This window comes from Podarcis erhardii (assembly GCF_964252035.2).
Source record: "Podarcis erhardii genome assembly, chromosome: W".
Lineage (NCBI taxonomy): Eukaryota > Metazoa > Chordata > Lepidosauria > Squamata > Lacertidae > Podarcis > Podarcis erhardii.
Window position 1 is genome coordinate 22,918,856 of NC_138506.1, and position 16,809 is coordinate 22,935,664.

The 16,809-nt window shown below is 46.7% G+C and overlaps 2 protein-coding genes across 2 annotated transcripts in view; one reads left to right on the top strand and one right to left on the bottom strand.

The window, feature by feature from the left end:
• The window catches only part of LOC309333228 (putative CENPB DNA-binding domain-containing protein 1), a 387,332-nt gene that overhangs the window by 184,978 nt on the left and 185,545 nt on the right, over positions 1-16,809 (top strand). The gene's annotated exons all lie outside the window — the stretch shown is intronic.
• LOC309333175 (inositol polyphosphate 5-phosphatase OCRL-like) overlaps positions 1-16,809 on the bottom strand; it is a gene marked incomplete at both ends in the record, with an annotated part of 71,861 nt that overhangs the window by 37,226 nt on the left and 17,826 nt on the right. Inside the window, 1 exon segment of the mRNA XM_081846575.1 lies at positions 1,333-1,382. Coding sequence (XP_081702701.1) covers positions 1,333-1,382 — 50 coding nt within the window.

Consider the following 16,809-nt stretch of genomic DNA (forward strand, 5'->3'; position numbering starts at 1 on the left):
CTGCTGAAATCCTATCTTATACACAATTATTAAAGGTACAGGATGCTTGTGCATTTTTGCCCCATGTCATCTTAAATTACTTTGCTGCATCACATGACAGGAAAATCCTCTAACTCAGGAGCAGCAGACACGTGGCCCTCACAATGCTGCAGAACTACAATTCCCATCATCCCTGATTACTGGCCATGATGGCTGGAGCCAACAGGAACTGCAGCTCAGTAACATCTGGCAGACCACAGGTTAGCCATACCTACAATATGCAATGTTATAGGTACCAATAATCCATACAAACTGTTAAAAACCACCAGAATACACCCCGACACTATGAACAACTGCAAAACCATCCTTTTGCATCCTGCGTTGGCTCCCAGTACATTTCTGAGCACAATTCAAAGTGTTGGTGCCAACGTTTAAAGCCCTAAATGGCCTCAGCCCTGAAAGAGTGTCTCCATCCCCATTGTTCAGCCCAGGCATCAGGGTCCAGCACCGAGGGCCTTCTGACGGTTTCCTCACTGTGAGAAGCGAAGTTACAGGGAACCAGGCTGAGGGCCTTCTGAGTAGTGGCACCTGCCCTGTGGGACACCCTCCCGTCAGATGTCAAGGAGATAAGTAACTATACAACCTTTAGGGAAGTTTTTAATGTTTTATGATGGTTTTGCATATGTTGGAAGTCTGAGGCTGCCCCCCCTTGCCTTCCTTGCAGCATCCTTCTAAAAGGGCTAAGGCATGACTACTCTCACAAAGTTTAAATTAACCATAAGGTGCAGCAATCAGGCCTCTGTTTCAACACAAAATACCAATGATCCTTATGCCAAGTGGGAGAAAGGTAGTAAACATTATGAACACACAAACCTTGGAGAGAAAAATTAAAAACAAAAAGCATCAGCAATTTAATTTGATTTAATGGAAGTATCTGCTGATAAGAACATGTGAGCAATGCACATTTTCCAGATAGATGCAAAACCTAGAGCAGGAAACCTTAGACCTTTAGATATTGCTGGACAGCAGCTATGCTGGGGCTGATGGGAGTCCAACAAACATCTGGAGTGTGTGCTGAGCTAGGAAAGCCCTCTAACTGGGAAATTGCAGAGCAGTTCTATTTATTCCAAGGCAACCCTCCAACTTAATTGGGACTTGTTTCTAATTAAGGTTGCACAAAACTACAACCTTAAAAAGCATTTGTAGAAGTCACAGTCATTCTATGTTATAGCTACACTTTGCTCCTAACTGTCTGAAAGTGGTTTCTCTAGCCTAGGCTGGGGTATCCCAGACAGAGGAAATAAACAGGGCAATATCTTAAACCACCACATATAACACAAATATCTCTCTCACCTGGTCGTAGGTCAGAAGTCTCTGAAGTCTGTTGGTTTCTGCTCTCTTCACTGTGCAGCGAAATGCTTGTCACAAGACAATGTTTACATTCCACAGTCAGAGTTACTGTTGGGTTTTCCCATGGGAAAGGGAGACTGGATGTGACGTACACTGGTTTCCTGTTTTTCACTGTTCTTTGCAGTTCAGTGTGTGCTTTAGAGGAGAGAGGATGCTTTTCTCTGCTCCGGCAGAGGCAAGATGTTTTTTCTGTAACATACCAGCTTTGAAGTGTAAATAAAGCAATATACAGTATGTAGCACGTACTCCTCATCCTTCCGCTGTGCACGGGACTACTGCTTATCAACAACATTTGGTTCCGGGCCCAGAAAAACGCAGTTATCTTAAGAATGGGCTCCAGAAGTCGAATCGGAGTGCCGGCAAAGGATCGGAATGCAGGGGGACAGATCGGAACGGAATCTGCTCTGCGCGTCAAGATGATTGATGAGGTATGTGCTACTGCTCCGGGCAGCCTGCCAGCTTCTAATTAATGGCTTTATGGCTGGACTTTGAACTTTTAAGGCAGTTTTGCCGGGCTGGGGAAATCGAAAGTAACTTTTAAAAGTGCTCTTGGAATAAGCAGAGTGGCACAGGCAGAGGCTGTTTTGAACTTGCTTTTGGAATGAAGCAGCACAGACACAGCTTGTATAAAGTAGCATGATTTAAAGCAGCAGACATGACACAGAAGGCTAATGCCAGAGTCATGATGGCCCTTCAGGATGCTTGTGGAATTCCTAAGCTCAATAAGAATAACTATGCGGACTGGGTTCTCTATGCAGAGGCTATTCTGCGGAAAGAGGGTCTGTTTGAAGTTATTACAGACACCCCCCCAGCTCCAGTTACAGATGCATGGGAAGCTAAAGATTCCAAAGCAAGGGGAACTCTTACATTGATAGTATCCCCAGAAGAGCTCTGTCTATTGCGTGATAAGACCTCAGCCAGACAAATTTGGGACGCTTTGAGAGAGGCTCACTTGAGGACAGAAGCTGGATCCACTATGTTTTACTTTAACAAGCTGCATAATATGGCTCTTGCTGAAGGTGGAGATGTGCGTAAACATCTGATGGAGATGCAGAATCTGAGACATGAGCTGCAACAGAGAGGACTCAACTTTCCAGAGGCTGTGTATTCCTTCATGATACTACAATCTTTGGGTTCAGGTTGGGAGTCTGTTGCGACTCAGATTGCTGTACAACCTACTGCTCAGCTGACAGTGGACTATGTTACTGCCGTGATTCTGAATGAAGCAGATCGCCGGGGTGCTGGCTGCATGGGCAAGGGGGAGACTTCACAGTCGTCATCCCATAGTGCAGTGGAACCACCAGATGGCGCCAAAGCTTTGAAGGCAGTGAAATGCTACTCGTGTGGACGTCTAGGCCATATGAAGAGGGAATGCAAATATCCCAGGGCCAAGACAGAGCAGCGCAGCGGAAGCTCATCGCGTGGAAGAGGCCAGAGCAAAGGCAAAGGTCCAGTGTCCAGGACAACGCAGCCCAAGGCAATGGTCTCACGCTTCACTCCAAAAGTTGCAGAGGTCCAGAAGACGTCTAGATCTTTCTTCGTTGTTGATTCAGCGGCGACGCACCACATGTGCAACGATAAGCGACTGTTCGTGTCTTTTACACCGCAGGAAGGTGCGATTCACCAGGCGGATGACCACACGATCCCCAGTAAAGGCTACGGAACTGTTGTTCTTCACAGTTTGGACTTATCGATACAGAATGTGCTTTATGTGCCGGATGCCAAACATAATCTGCTCAGTGTTGGACAGCTGAATGAGCGGAATATTGACGTTTCCTTTAAGAACAAAAGGTGCATCATCACAAAGAAAAATGATTATGTATTGTATGCTGAATATGTTGATCGTTTATATGTTTTGTATTATGATGATATTGTGCAGGATGACACTTGTTGCATTGCAGGTTCTAACAAAAGTTTGCATGCAGAATGTATTCATGATTTTCATAGAAAATTTGGTCATTTGCATTTTGAGGCAGTATCTAAGATGCCTGCCTTGGTTGAAGGTATGACTATTAAACCCTGCAGGTACCACATGAAGTGCAAGGCATGCGCAGCAAACAAGGTAAAAATGGCTGCGAAAGGTAAGGTGTCTAGTAGGCAAGCTACAGAACCATACCAAATTGTTCATGCTGATTTGGTTGGGCCACTAGCGCCCTCTTTGGGAGGAAACAGGTACTTCATGGTTCTCATTGATGCATTTTCCAGGTATATTTATGTGTACAATCTCAAGCAGAAATCAGAGGCTTTTCCTAGGTTCAAGGAATTCTGTGCTTGGTTGGAAAATGTGCATGGTAAGAAGGTAAAGACTCTTTTCAGTGATCGCGGGGGAGAATTCACTTCTCAGCAGTTTGAAGCTTTTCTGACTGAGAAAGGAATTCAACACGATTTGTCTAGTCCTCGCTCGCCATGGCAGAATGGACTTGCGGAACGAGCAAATCAGACATTGCTTCAAGGGTTAAAAACCTTGCTGCATGATGCAAATCTACCAGAGAGTTATTGGGCCGAAGCTCTCTCATGTTTCACTTACAGTTATAATCGCAGGTTATCTTCAGCGATTGGTTGTACCCCGTATGAGAAGATGTTTGGCAAGAAGCCATACATCAAACACATGAAAATTTTTGGTTCTGACATGTGGGTTCACTCACCACAAAACTCCAAGTTAGACAAGCGTGGATTGCATGGTATCTTTCTAGGTTATCAGAAAGGTTCTTACAGAATAATGATGACTGACTCAAAGGCAATTAAGCTCACAAGAAGTGTTGAGTACAATGCCAAGTGGGGGGAGAATGTGGGAATTTTCCAATGTTATCCTGATGACAGTGATGAGACTGAGGATAGTCAAAAGCAACCACAACAACCCACACCCACTGATGAAGGTTCTGATTCTGAGTCTGAAACTGAATCGGGTGATTCAGAGGATTTCGAGAGTGCGAAAGCCTCTATGCGACCCTCTGAAAGCTCTGATCAAGAATTGGAGGAACCATTGTTCACAATAGGCCACTTTTCTCCTAAAAAGGAAGAGGAAAGTGTTGAAGACCTACGGCTAATTCGCAGGTCACAGAGAGCCACAAAAGGCAGACCTCCAAAGAGATTTGCTGATGAGTTTGCTAAGATAGCAGTAACAGCTGTTAAAAGCTCCAAGAAGGTATTTGAACCTTCAAGTTTCCAAGAAATCCAGGATTTGGATTCAAAGGAAGCTGAGCCATGGTTAAATGCAATGAAGGCTGAGCTTGATTCCTTGGAAAGGAACAAAACATGGGACCTAGTTCCAGTAGTTCCAGGAATGAAATTGCTTGGAAGCAAATGGGTCTTCAAAGCGAAGACTGATCAAAATGGCAAGATAGTCAGACACAAAGCCAGATTGGTAGCCAGAGGTTTTGCACAGGTACCAGGTGAAGACTATCACGAGACCTACTCACCCACAGTGAGGTATGAGAGCATTAGGCTTATGCTCAAGCTAGCTGCAGAGGAGAATCTACACATTAGTCACCATGATGTAAATACAGCTTTTCTGTACGGATCTCTAGATGAATCACTTTATATGCTTCCACCTGATGGCGTACAGGTAAAACAGGGATTTGTTTGTGCTCTGAAGAAGTCCCTTTATGGTCTCAAACAAAGTGCAAGGTGTTGGCACACAAAACTCACTGAAGTATTGTTTTCTCTAGGTTTTAAGCAAGGGAAAGCTGATCCATGTGTATTTGTCAAAGAGGAGGGGCAAAAGAAACTGTATTGTTTGTTTTATGTTGATGATCTTTTATTCTTTTGGAAAGATGTCACAATGTACAATAACGCCCTAGCTCAACTGAAAGAGCACTTTGACATGAAAGATCTTGGTGAGGTAAACAACTACCTATCTCTAGAAATAGAGAGAGATCAAGATGGTAACATACTAGTACACCAGTCACGGAAAATTGCTGATGTGTTAAGCAAACTAAACCTGATGGATGCTAACCCTGTAGACACACCGATGACAACAGGTTATCAGGTAGATGACACTGAAGAAGCATTTTCTGACACTACACTGTACAGAAGTGTGCTAGGCAAGCTAAACTTCATTGCCAGATGTTCAAGACCAGACATTGCTGTTAGCTGTAATTTGCTAAGCAGACAAGTGAACAATCCTACTGTTAAGGATTGGAAAGCTCTGAAACGCATAGCGCGGTATTTGAAAGGCACTGTGCATTACAGACTGAGATTTAACAATCAGAAGTCTGGTGGTCTTGAGATATTTGCAGATGCAAGTTTTGGAAGTGACACTACAGACAGGAAAAGTACGTCTGGAGTTTGCTATATGTACAATCAGGGTCTATTTGATTGGTCATGCAAGAAGCAAACAACAGTTAGCTTAAGTACTTGTGAAGCTGAACTGAATGCACTGTCTTATTCACTTAAAGATTCTGAATGGTTGTTACAATTGTGCAAAGACATGAAAATTCCTGTCAAATGTCCAATCCAGGTTTACCAGGACAACAAAGCATGTTTGGCTTTGCTGAATTCTGAAGGTTGTAAGCAAAGCACGAAGCACTTGCAATTGAAGTTGCAACATGCTAGGGAACGTATTCAGAAGGGACTCGTAACGGTGTCCTATATGCCAGGTAATGAAATTCCTGCTGATGTATTGTCCAAGATTGTATCAAGGGATCAACACTGTACCTATGTGCAGAAGTTGGGTTTGTACTGATATTGTACGAACACGCTGCCCAGTGATGTTCACAGAAAGGGGGAGGATGTTGGTTTCTGCTCTCTTCACTGTGCAGCGAAATGCTTGTCACAAGACAATGTTTACATTCCACAGTCAGAGTTACTGTTGGGTTTTCCCATGGGAAAGGGAGACTGGATGTGACGTACACTGGTTTCCTGTTTTTCACTGTTCTTTGCAGTTCAGTGTGTGCTTTAGAGGAGAGAGGATGCTTTTCTCTGCTCCGGCAGAGGCAAGATGTTTTTTCTGTAACATACCAGCTTTGAAGTGTAAATAAAGCAATATACAGTATGTAGCACGTACTCCTCATCCTTCCGCTGTGCACGGGACTACTGCTTATCAACAACAATTTTTAGTGATCAGAGTTTTCACATCGTTGGCATCAGGAAGGCAAAGCCTGTAGCTCAGATCACCCAACCAGATGACAATGCTGGAAAAAAGCAATGAAACCACAGCTACAGGCTAGCTCACAGGGTCAGGGGGCGGGGGGCAGCCTGCTGCCACTTCCTGCAATATGCAGTAAGACTGATAACTAGGATTGGGCAGTATGTGTGAGGAGAACCTGAGCTTACAGGGTTAAACAGCTCAGAATGTGTGTCCTGCCTACTGTGGGGTGGAGAGACTCTGCGTCACATCAGAGAGTCTCAGTCCTTTGTTCTATTCTGCTTTTGTTTTTGTCTGGGACAGACACATTTGTACGATGTTCCATACTCTACTAGATAATGGATAGTTTCTGCTATAAATAAAGTGCTTTTAGTTTTAGTAACTCTGCATGAGAGCCTGATTTATGCATATCGACGCACAGAAGACAGAGGCTTATTTTCTGCCCACTGCTAGATTCTGCTTTTGCTCAGAGCTTTGGAATGCCTTTGAAGGCCTGGCGCAGCAAGGAAAGCCCGCCGGACTGTTATCTCTCTGAGCAATAAATTACTTTCAGAGGCTATGGAGCCAAAGTTTTTACGCTGTCAGAGAAAGCCTGCTTTTATGTGCTGTGTGCTGAAAAGCTTTTGGCTGCTGAAGAAGGAAGCCCAGCTCTGAGACCCTGCCTGGAGTAAAGCAGGGGGTCTCACTGGCTGCAAGCTGTGTGCTGCAAGGTGTCGCTGGAGGCCTCTCCTCGGAAGCTGGCTGGTACGCGTGAGTACTTCTGAGCCCCAAGGGAGGACTGGGGGAGGAGATGGCTGCTCTCCAGGAATCTTATGATGTCCCGTTTGAGAAGCTCAACAGCCAGAACTGGGAAATCTGGGCCAGAAGAGCACGGGGGTTGTTTTTGGCCACAGGGCTCTGGAGTCCATTCCAGAAGGAGCCGGTCCCACCCATGAAAGCTGCTGCTGGAGCTGGTGCAGCAGACGTGGAGGCTGCTCTGCTGAGAGAGAGAGAGAGAGAGAGAGCAGTGAGAGCTCTGTATGCTGAGAGCAAGTGTGGATGCTTTGCTGTTGCCCCACCTGGAGGGTCTCAAGACTGCTCAGGCCACCTGGCAGGTGCTGAAGAGTCTGTGTGAAAGCTCAGCAGGAGCCAAGGGCCGAGGGGAAGCCAAGGACCCGGTGGGGGCTGAAGGCCACATTCCTGAAGATACAGCTGGGAGTTACTGCTTTGTCTCCGAGAGGCCACGTCATGTAGAGGCCCAAAACCAGAGTGATGGGGAGCATGCAGGCCCAGACTGTGCACCCAAAGGTGGGGGTGCAGTGAGTGCAGGAATGGCTGGAGGGGAAGCTGCGAGAGCTTTTGCTACATGCTGCTGTTATTGGTATGGCTCTCCCTCCCACCTCGTGAGAGACTGCCCAGTGGAGGTGCAGGAAGGGCCCAAGGTTGTCTCCCGGAGCAACCAGATTAAGAGCTCTTTGAAACGTGGGAAGCAAAAGCCAAAGACAGCTGGCAGAGACGGCCCTGAACATAAACATTTAGGAGCTTCTATGGCAAGAATCAGGAGCTGTGAACAGGACGCTGTGCTGTTTTTTGTGATTGACTCAGGAACTTTGCATCATCTCGTGCCCTCTGGTGGTTTTCTGAGGAACTGCACCTCTGTAGTCTCTGGAAACTCTGTCTGTTTGACAGATGGGACTAAGCGTGCTCTGACGCAGACTGGTCACTGTTTTGTTCTTTCTTACAGAATTTGATACAGGCGTTTGTCGTTCCTGGACTGTCCTGTGCGTTGCTATCCATCACCGCTCTTGTTGCTGACAATTATAGAGTCTGTTTTGAGAATAACATGTGTTTTATTTCCAGGGATAGGCAACAACTAGTCAGTGTGGAATGTAAAGATAGGCTGTTTGTGCTAGAAGCTTCTCTTGCAGGTCCAGATGCCACGGAGGCAGCTCAAGCGTAATGTGCCAATGTTCCAGTCCATGATGTGTGTGCTCATCTCTGGCATAGATATATGGCTCACGTGTCATGGGGTTACGTGAAGAAGATCCCAGAATGCACTGAGGGGTGCAAAATGAAATCCTGTGCTAAGTTTCTTGAGTGCAGAGCGGGTAAGCACGCAAAGGTGAAAACGTGCCCATACCCAAGGTCTGAAAGGATGACCACTAGGCCTTTTCAGTTAATACATGCAGATCTGTGTGGCCCGGTGTCAGTAACCAGTCTGGGCGGGGCCAAATTTGCATTGGTGCTGATAGATGATTTTTCGAGGAATGGCTGACTGTTCACTCTTAAACACAAGAGTGAGGCTGCACCGCTAATCAAAAATTGGATTGCGGCAGTGGAACTGCAGTTTTCCACACGCATGCAAAACTTTCAGAGTGACCGTGGCGGAGAGTTCACCAGGTCTGCGCTGCAAAGTTTCTTCCGCCAGAAGGAAATTCAACACAGGTTGACAGCTCCACACAGTCCCCAGCAGAATGGCGTTGCAGAATGCTGGAACAGAATGCTGCAGGAGATGTCTGCAGCATTGCTTTTTGATGCTGGGCTCCCACAGCGCTTTTGGGGGGAGTCTTGGTGGACAGCCAATTTTACCTTGAACAGGTCGTTTAATTCAGTGGTAGGGGACACACCCTATTTTCTGCTGCATGGCAAGAAGCCCAAGGTGCATTTCTTCTGTGTTTTTGGCTGTGAGGCTTGGGTCCTCATACCAAAGGCCAAACACAGAAAGGGTGGCCCTAGGTCCCAAAAGATGATTTTCTGTGGGTATGAGCCAGGGACCAAGGGGTGGAGATTTGCTTATCCATCAGGGAATCAGTCCAGAATTCTGCTCAGCAACAGTGCTGAATTCTGTGAGCAGAGTGGGTGGACACACATGCACGGGAACCCTGATATTCTTTCAGAGAGTCTGCTTGACTCTGCTGATGAAGAAGAGGAAGAGGTTGAACCTTCTGTTGAGGCACAGAGTCCAGACCCAGATCATGTAGAGGGGAGAACTTCTCCTAAGGCTGTGAAGCTTGAACACAGCAGTGCTCCTTCTTCTCCCATAAGGTCAGCTGAGAAGTCCAGACGGTGCAGCAAGTCAGAGGGGGAGCTCTCTGATGCCAAGGACATTCTGGCTGGCCCTAGTGGGTCAGAGGGGGTATCTGAAGTTGGGTTGCACCGTTCAACTCGGGCAATGAAAGGGAAACCTCCTGACAGGTTTGCAGTCACTAGTGTGTGGGTTGGTATGGCACAGTGTGAACCTGAGAGTTTCAAGGATGTTCAGAAACTGCCTCAGGAAGAAGCCAGGAAATGGCATGAGGTGATGCAAAAGAAGATGAGCTCAATGGAGTCTCTAGGTGTGTTCTCCCTCACGAAGTTGCCAGCGGGCAAACAGGCCGTGAGTAGCCGCTGGGTTTACCGTCTTAAACCCACAGCAACTGGAGAACCACAGTACAAGGCTAGGCTAGTAGCCAGAGAGTTCACGCAGCGGAAGGGGCTGTATTATACTGAGGTATATGCTCCTACTTCCAGAAGTGAAACTCTGCGCATGCTCTTAGCCATTGCTGCACAAAGAGGTTTGCTGGTGCATCACTTTGATGTGGATGTAGCCTACTTGAACTCACACCTCCAGGAGGATCTGTACATGCTTCCTCCTCCAGGGTTTGAGGGCAATGAGCAAGGTACTGTATGGAGACTTCACAAGTCAATTTACGGTTTGAAACAATCAGCCAGGAATTGGAACTTGTGCCTGAATGAAGCTTTAGAGAAGCTAGGTTTCAGGAAGATTCTTGCTGACAGCTGCCTGTAACTTAAAGGGTCAAGTGAGTCACAGGAAATGGTGTTAATCTTTGTTGATGACATCATTTACACCGCAAGGGCAGACAAACAGGTACAGAAGTTTGCCAAAGAGCTAGGGAAGCGGTTTCAGCTCAAGAACCTGTGTGCAGTAAAGATCTACCTGGGCATGGAGATAGCTAGAACTGAGGATGGTAGCTTCTTGCTCAGTCAGAAAGGCAAGATAGAGCAGTTGCTTGAGAAGTTCAGAATGTCTGATTGTGCAGGGGTTAGGACACCCATGGAGACAAGCTATGTGATGGACAGTCAGCAAGCAGAACGTGCTGAGTTCGAGAACGCTGTGCTCTGGGTAGTCTGTTGTATCTCTGGGTAGTCTGTTGTCAGCTCTGGGTAGTCTGTTGTATCTGTCCCAATGGAGCAGACCGGACATTGCTTTTGCTACCAATCAGCTCAGTAGGGAAGCTTCAAAGCCCAGTGTAAGTGCCTGACATGGTACCAAGCGTTTACTGTGTTACCTGCAGGATACCAAGACTTCAGTCTCAAACTGTCAGCTGTAGGTGAGACGAAGCTCACATGCTGAGCAGACAGCGACTGGGCAAATCTGGATGACAGGAAGTCCGTATCCGGGGTGGTAATAAAGTTTGGGAAATCTCTTGTTGGGTGGAAGTCCCGGAAGCAAAGTCTTGTTGTGCTGTTCTCTACTGAGGCTGAGTTCAGCACACTGTCAGATTTGTGCCAGGAACTGGAGTTCTATAGATGCTTGGTGCAAGAGATCTGTGGGGATTGTAGCTTGCCCATCACTGTTTGGGAAGACAATCAACCCTGTCTGAAGCTAGCAGAATCTGGGCAGTTTAAGGCCAGAACCAAGCATCTACACATACTTTTCCAGAATGTATGTCAAAGTGTTCAGTCAGGTTTGATACGGCTGAAATATTGTGCCAGTCACGATAACTTGGCTGATGGTTTTACTAAACCATTGAGCTTCCAGCATCATGGGGAGTTCTGTGGTGGTTTGGAGTTGGGGTAAGTGGTGATACTTGCTTGCCCCCAGTAGTGCAGGACGAGAGGGGGTGTGAGGAGAACCTGAGCTTACAGGGTTAAACACCTCAGAGTGTGCGTCCTGCCTACTGTGGGGCGGAGAGACTCTGTGTCACATCAGAGAGTCTCAGTCCTTTGTTCTATTCTGCTTTTGTTTTTGTCTGGGACAGACACGTTTGTACGATGTTCCGTACTCTGCTAGATAATGGATAGTTTCTGCTATAAATAAAGTGCTTTTAGTTTTAGTAACTCTGCGTGAGAGCCTGATTTATGCACATCGACACACAGAAGACAGAAGGCTTATTTTCTGACCACTGCTAGACTCTGCTTTTGCTCAGAGCTTTGGAATGCCTTTGAAGGCCTGGCGCAGCGAGGAAATCCCGCCGGACTGTTATCTCTCTGAGCAATAAATTACTTTCAGAGTATGATCATATTAGGCTAGTGCTCTGTGAACTACACTGGCTCTTGAACTGGTTCCAGGCCCAATTCAGAGTATTCCATTTGGCCTTTAAAGTGTTTCAAGGTTTGGGAAAAGGGTACCAGAAGAAGGCCCACTTATTTTTGCACTGCCTCTCCACTGACTAGAATCTTTAGCAGGGGCAGCCCCTTCCCAGGGAACACCTGCTCTTTCAAGTATGACAGGGCCTTTTCAGTAATGACACCCTACCTTTTAGAATAATATTCCCAAAGAGGTTCACCTGGCCCCTGCTTTGATGTCCTTTCAGCAAAGACATTTAGAATTTCCCCTGGTTCTTTAATTCATGGGTAGGGTGCTTGTTGCCCTCCAAAAACTGCTGTAGTACACAGGAACGTAGGAAGCTACCTTATATTGAGGCAGACCATTGACCCATCAAGCTCAGGACTGACTACATGGACTGGCAGCAGCTTTCAGGCAGAGATCATTCCCAGCCCGATCGGCACACACTGGTGACTGAGCCTGGAACCTTCTCCATGCAAAATGGCTGCTCTGCTTTTGCATTACTGCCCTTAACAAATTGCAACTCCCCCCCCCCTGCCCCACCCCAATCACTGGAGAAGTTGCCCACATTTGCTATAATCTAATCTAATACATCTCTGCCACTAGGTTTATGTTGCTCTCTTTAGATCTGCTGCTATTAAGGTACTGTTTAGATGCTTTAAATTATCTTGAGGTGCATTTCTGATTATTATTTTAAATAAGCCACTTTGGGGACGAAATCCCCACAATTAATGAATTAATGAATGAAGCCCAGCACTCGCTTCCACAGATGTTTAGTATCTGTCTGCCCTGAATGAAGCAGGAGCCTACAATGCTGGGCACTTCTGGCTGCTCTAGTAGAAACCTTAGTGGTGCAGCTGCAGCAGCAGGGATTGCCGATACTGCACCCTCCTGGTGTTGCTGAAGTGGAACTCTCATGAACCCCAGTCAGCAAGGCCAATTCTTAACAATTATGGGAATTTTGGTCTATCAACATTTGGAGAGCACTATGCTGCCTACCCTTGAGCTACACACAGGCAGGAAAGTTACAGAAACGTGACTCAATTTGCTTCTCCAGATAGCGGAGACCAACAAGTTACATCAGCCAAGGCTCTCTCCCTCCAAGCCCTCGAAACGCACTCATGTTTCATGATTGTCAGCTGCGGCAGACCCTGGTCAGGGGGCAGGAAGCTCATCTGGGCACAGATATCCTTGTAATTCTGGTTTCGGTGCTTGAAGTCTTCCACGTGGGCAGCAAGGTGGGAATTGACAATGCAGAAGCTGGTATTGTTGAAGACAAACCTCACAGCCACACACCCCTTATTACCCTGCAGGGGCGGAGCAAAGATGGCTGTTAGCGAGCAAGCAGGAAAGAGGGGGAAACTGGTTGGCAGAGATTATAAAAACAGATAGACAGATAGAAAGATAGACGTAGGGAATTCCACTGTCAGGGTCTACTCCCCATCTTCCCCATGGTGCCTGTGCCCACTGTCTCCCTCATCACTTCCTTGATGCGGCTGAGCTGGTCCTTCTTGACAAAGATAATAATAATAATAATAATAATAATAATAATAATAATAATAATAATTTATTATTTGTACCCCGCCCATCTGGCTGGGTTTCCCCAGCCACTCTGGGCGGCTTCCATAAAAACCAGAAATACACTAAAATATCACAGATTAAAAACTTCCCTGAACAGGGCTGCCTTAAGATGTCTTCTGAATGTCAGGTAGTTATTTATCGCTTTGACATCTGATGGGAGGGCGTTCCACAAGGCGGGTGCCACTACCGAGAAGGCCCTCTGCCTGGTTCCCTGTAGCTTTGCTTCTCGTAATGAGGGAACCGCCAGAAGGCCCTCGGCGCTGGACCTCAGCGTCCGGGCAGAACGATGGGGGTGGAGACGCTCCTTCAGGTATACTGGGCCGAGGCCGTTTAGGGCTTTAAAGGTCAACACCAGCACTTTGAATTGTGCTCGGAAACGTACTGGGAGCCAATGTAGGTCTTTCAAGACCGGTGTTATGTGGTCTCGGCGGCTGCCCCCAGTCACCAGTCTAGCTGCCGCATTCTGGATTAGTTGTAGTTTCCGAGTCAACCTTCAAAGGTAGCCCCACGTAGAGCGCATTGCAGTAGTCCAAGCGGGAGATAACTAGAGCATGCACCACTCTGGCGAGACAGTCCGCGGGCAGGTAGGGTCTCAGCCTGCGTACCAGGTGGAGTTGGTAGACAGCTGCCCTGGATACAGAATTGACCTGCGCCTCCATGGACAGCTGTGAGTCCAAAATGACTCCCAGGCTGCGCACCTGGTCCTTCAGGGGCACAGTTACCCCATTCAGGACCAGGGAGTCCTCCACACCAGCCCGCCCCCTGTCCCCCAAAAACAGTACTTCTGTCTTGTCAGGATTCAACCTCAATCCATTAGCCGCCATTCATCCTCCAACCGCCTCCAGGCACTCACACAGGACCTTCACCGCCTTCACTGGTTCTGATTTGAAAGAGAGGTAGAGCTGGGTATCATCTGCATATTGATGGACACCCAGTCCAAACTCCCTGATGATCTCTCCCAGCGGCTTCATATAGATGTTAAAAAGCATGGGGGAGAGGACGGAACCCTGAGGCACCCCACAAGTGAGGGCCCAGGGGTCTGAACACTCATCCCCCACCACCACTTTCTGAACACGGCCCAGGAGGAAGGAGCGAAACCACTGTATAACAGTGCCCCCAGCTCCCAGCCCCTCTAGACGGTCCAGAAGGATGTTATGGTCGATTGTATCAAAGGCCGCTGAGAGATCCAGCAGAACTAGGAAACAGCTCTCACCTTTGTCCCTAGCTCGCCGGAGATCATCAACCAGCGCGACCAAGGCAGTTTCAATCCCATGATGAGGCCTGAGGGACTTCCGGAGGCGGCGCGAAGGGTAATGGCTGCCCTTTCCTAACCGGGAAGGGAGCTCCGCTCGAGAAAGGGTCGTCCGCTACGGCGAAGCGGAGACCCACAACGGAAAACCGCAGGCGGCAGAAGCCTGCGGTCCTGGGACCCGGCGGGCGCCAGTAGCGGCCCCCAAAACGTTGAAGGAACCCCGTAAGGGGCTCCGGATCGTGGAGGAGGCTGCGGCGCTGAGGGTCGTTCCGCAATCGGCGGAGTGAAGCCGCGTAGCTGTTGCCAGTGAGCGCTGACCTTTCTTCCTGAAATTTTTGCTTTGAAAACAACAACCCGTGAGTAAATAATTGACTGTATGCAATTTGGAACTTTAAAGCATCAAATTTGGCTGAAAGCGGAGTGACGAAAAACAGGAAGTCCGTCTTCCGCTCCCGTTGAACTTGAACGCAAAGAGCTGGAGGAGTGGAGGCAAAGAGAGACTTTTTAAACTATTTGATCTGAGCACCCATTGAACTTTATCTTAAGTGGAATAACAATTTCATGTGCTGGACTTTATGAATTTTAGCTGCATGGGGATATCTTTCTTCTCTTGGAGCTACATTTTAACTAAAAACCCCAGGTGCTGGAGCTGCCTGAGAAATTGAGCTGTCAGTTTGCAGTTTGCAGTTTGGATACTTTGAATCTGAACTTTGAAACAATCTGAGAGAGTCTGAACTTGCTACTTTGAGGCATTTGGATTACCAGTTTGCACCATCAGAAACACTGTTGCTGTATTAAACCCTAACTCTGCTGAAAAATTTTTTATTGAAGGTTCTTGGACTTAGAAATCTGACTTTATTTTAACTGAAATTGATCTCTTCCTTGAAATATTTTAAACTCCCCCTAGAGGATTTGGGACTTATAACAGTGACTCTTATTTTACTTTACTTTTCCCGGCCCTCTGTTGACTGTTACCATCTGGGCCGCTGCTTTCTCATGGGAACAACTCAGCTTGACCTTGACTTTTTGATAACTTTGGAATGAGTGGTGCAAGAAGGAGAGGAAGAACTAAACAAACAACTTTGACAACTTTAACCGCAGCCTCACAGGCACGTAGATCATCTGTGCCTACTTTGCCTTCTGAGGAGGAAGCTGCCTCTCTGCCACGGGCAGGGGAGGGAGAAACTGAGGAATTACAATTGGAAGATATGGCCTCAGGGGCAAGCACTGCTATTTTAGAGGAAAATTTTTGAAAAATTAGAATCTTTGGACAAGAAAGTAGAATCTTTGGACAAGAAGGCCGATGAGCAAACATATAAAATTGACCAGAACACAGAATGTTTAAATAAATTATCTGGACAAGTTGCACAGAATACTCAAGCAATTGGAGAATTGAAGGAGGCTGCAGGGGAAAATCGGAAATTGGCTGAAGATACCAGCCAAAAACTTGAAAATTTAGAACAAGAGGTAAGACCACTCTGCAAACAAGTAGGTGAACACCAGACCTATCTATCTATGATTGAACTGCAGAACCGGGAGAGCAATTTAAGGATAAGAGCAATACCAGAAGTGGAAGAAGGCAACCTAGCTGAGTTTTTGACCAAAGAATTCTCCAAATTTTGGAGCTTAGAGGAAAAGGATTTTAAAATTGTTTCAGCTTTTAGGCTCGGAAGACTTATAAAGAAAGAGAAGCCCAGAGACTGTTTGATAACATTGAGGTCAAAGGAGGAAAGGGACAAGATTCTGGGCCTACACTACGGAAAGTCACTGGACATTCTGGACAAAAGAATTGAGATCTACAAGGATATTCCTAAACAACTGTTAGATCTTAGATCTAACTATTTGGAGTTGACAAGATTACTAAGGAAGAATTCAATCATCTTTAGGTGGGAATTCCCTCAAGGACTATCTTTTACCTTTAGAGGGAAGAAGATCAAAATCAGAACATTGGAAGATAGAGATAAATTTCTGAACGCATACGGAGAGGACCTTCACAAAGGAATTGACCAACTTCCAGGGCCTGAAACACCAGAGGTACCTGCACCCTTGGACCCTGAAGATCCTTTGAATAAGGTACCACCCCTTGAAAAATAACCAGATTTATTCAGGATGTCTCTGCAACTTTTGAGCTGGAATATTAATGGCTGTAACATCCCAGAAAAAAGGAGGAAAATTTTTCATATATTAAAAAAAGAACAATTGGACATTATCTGCTTACAAGAAACACATGTG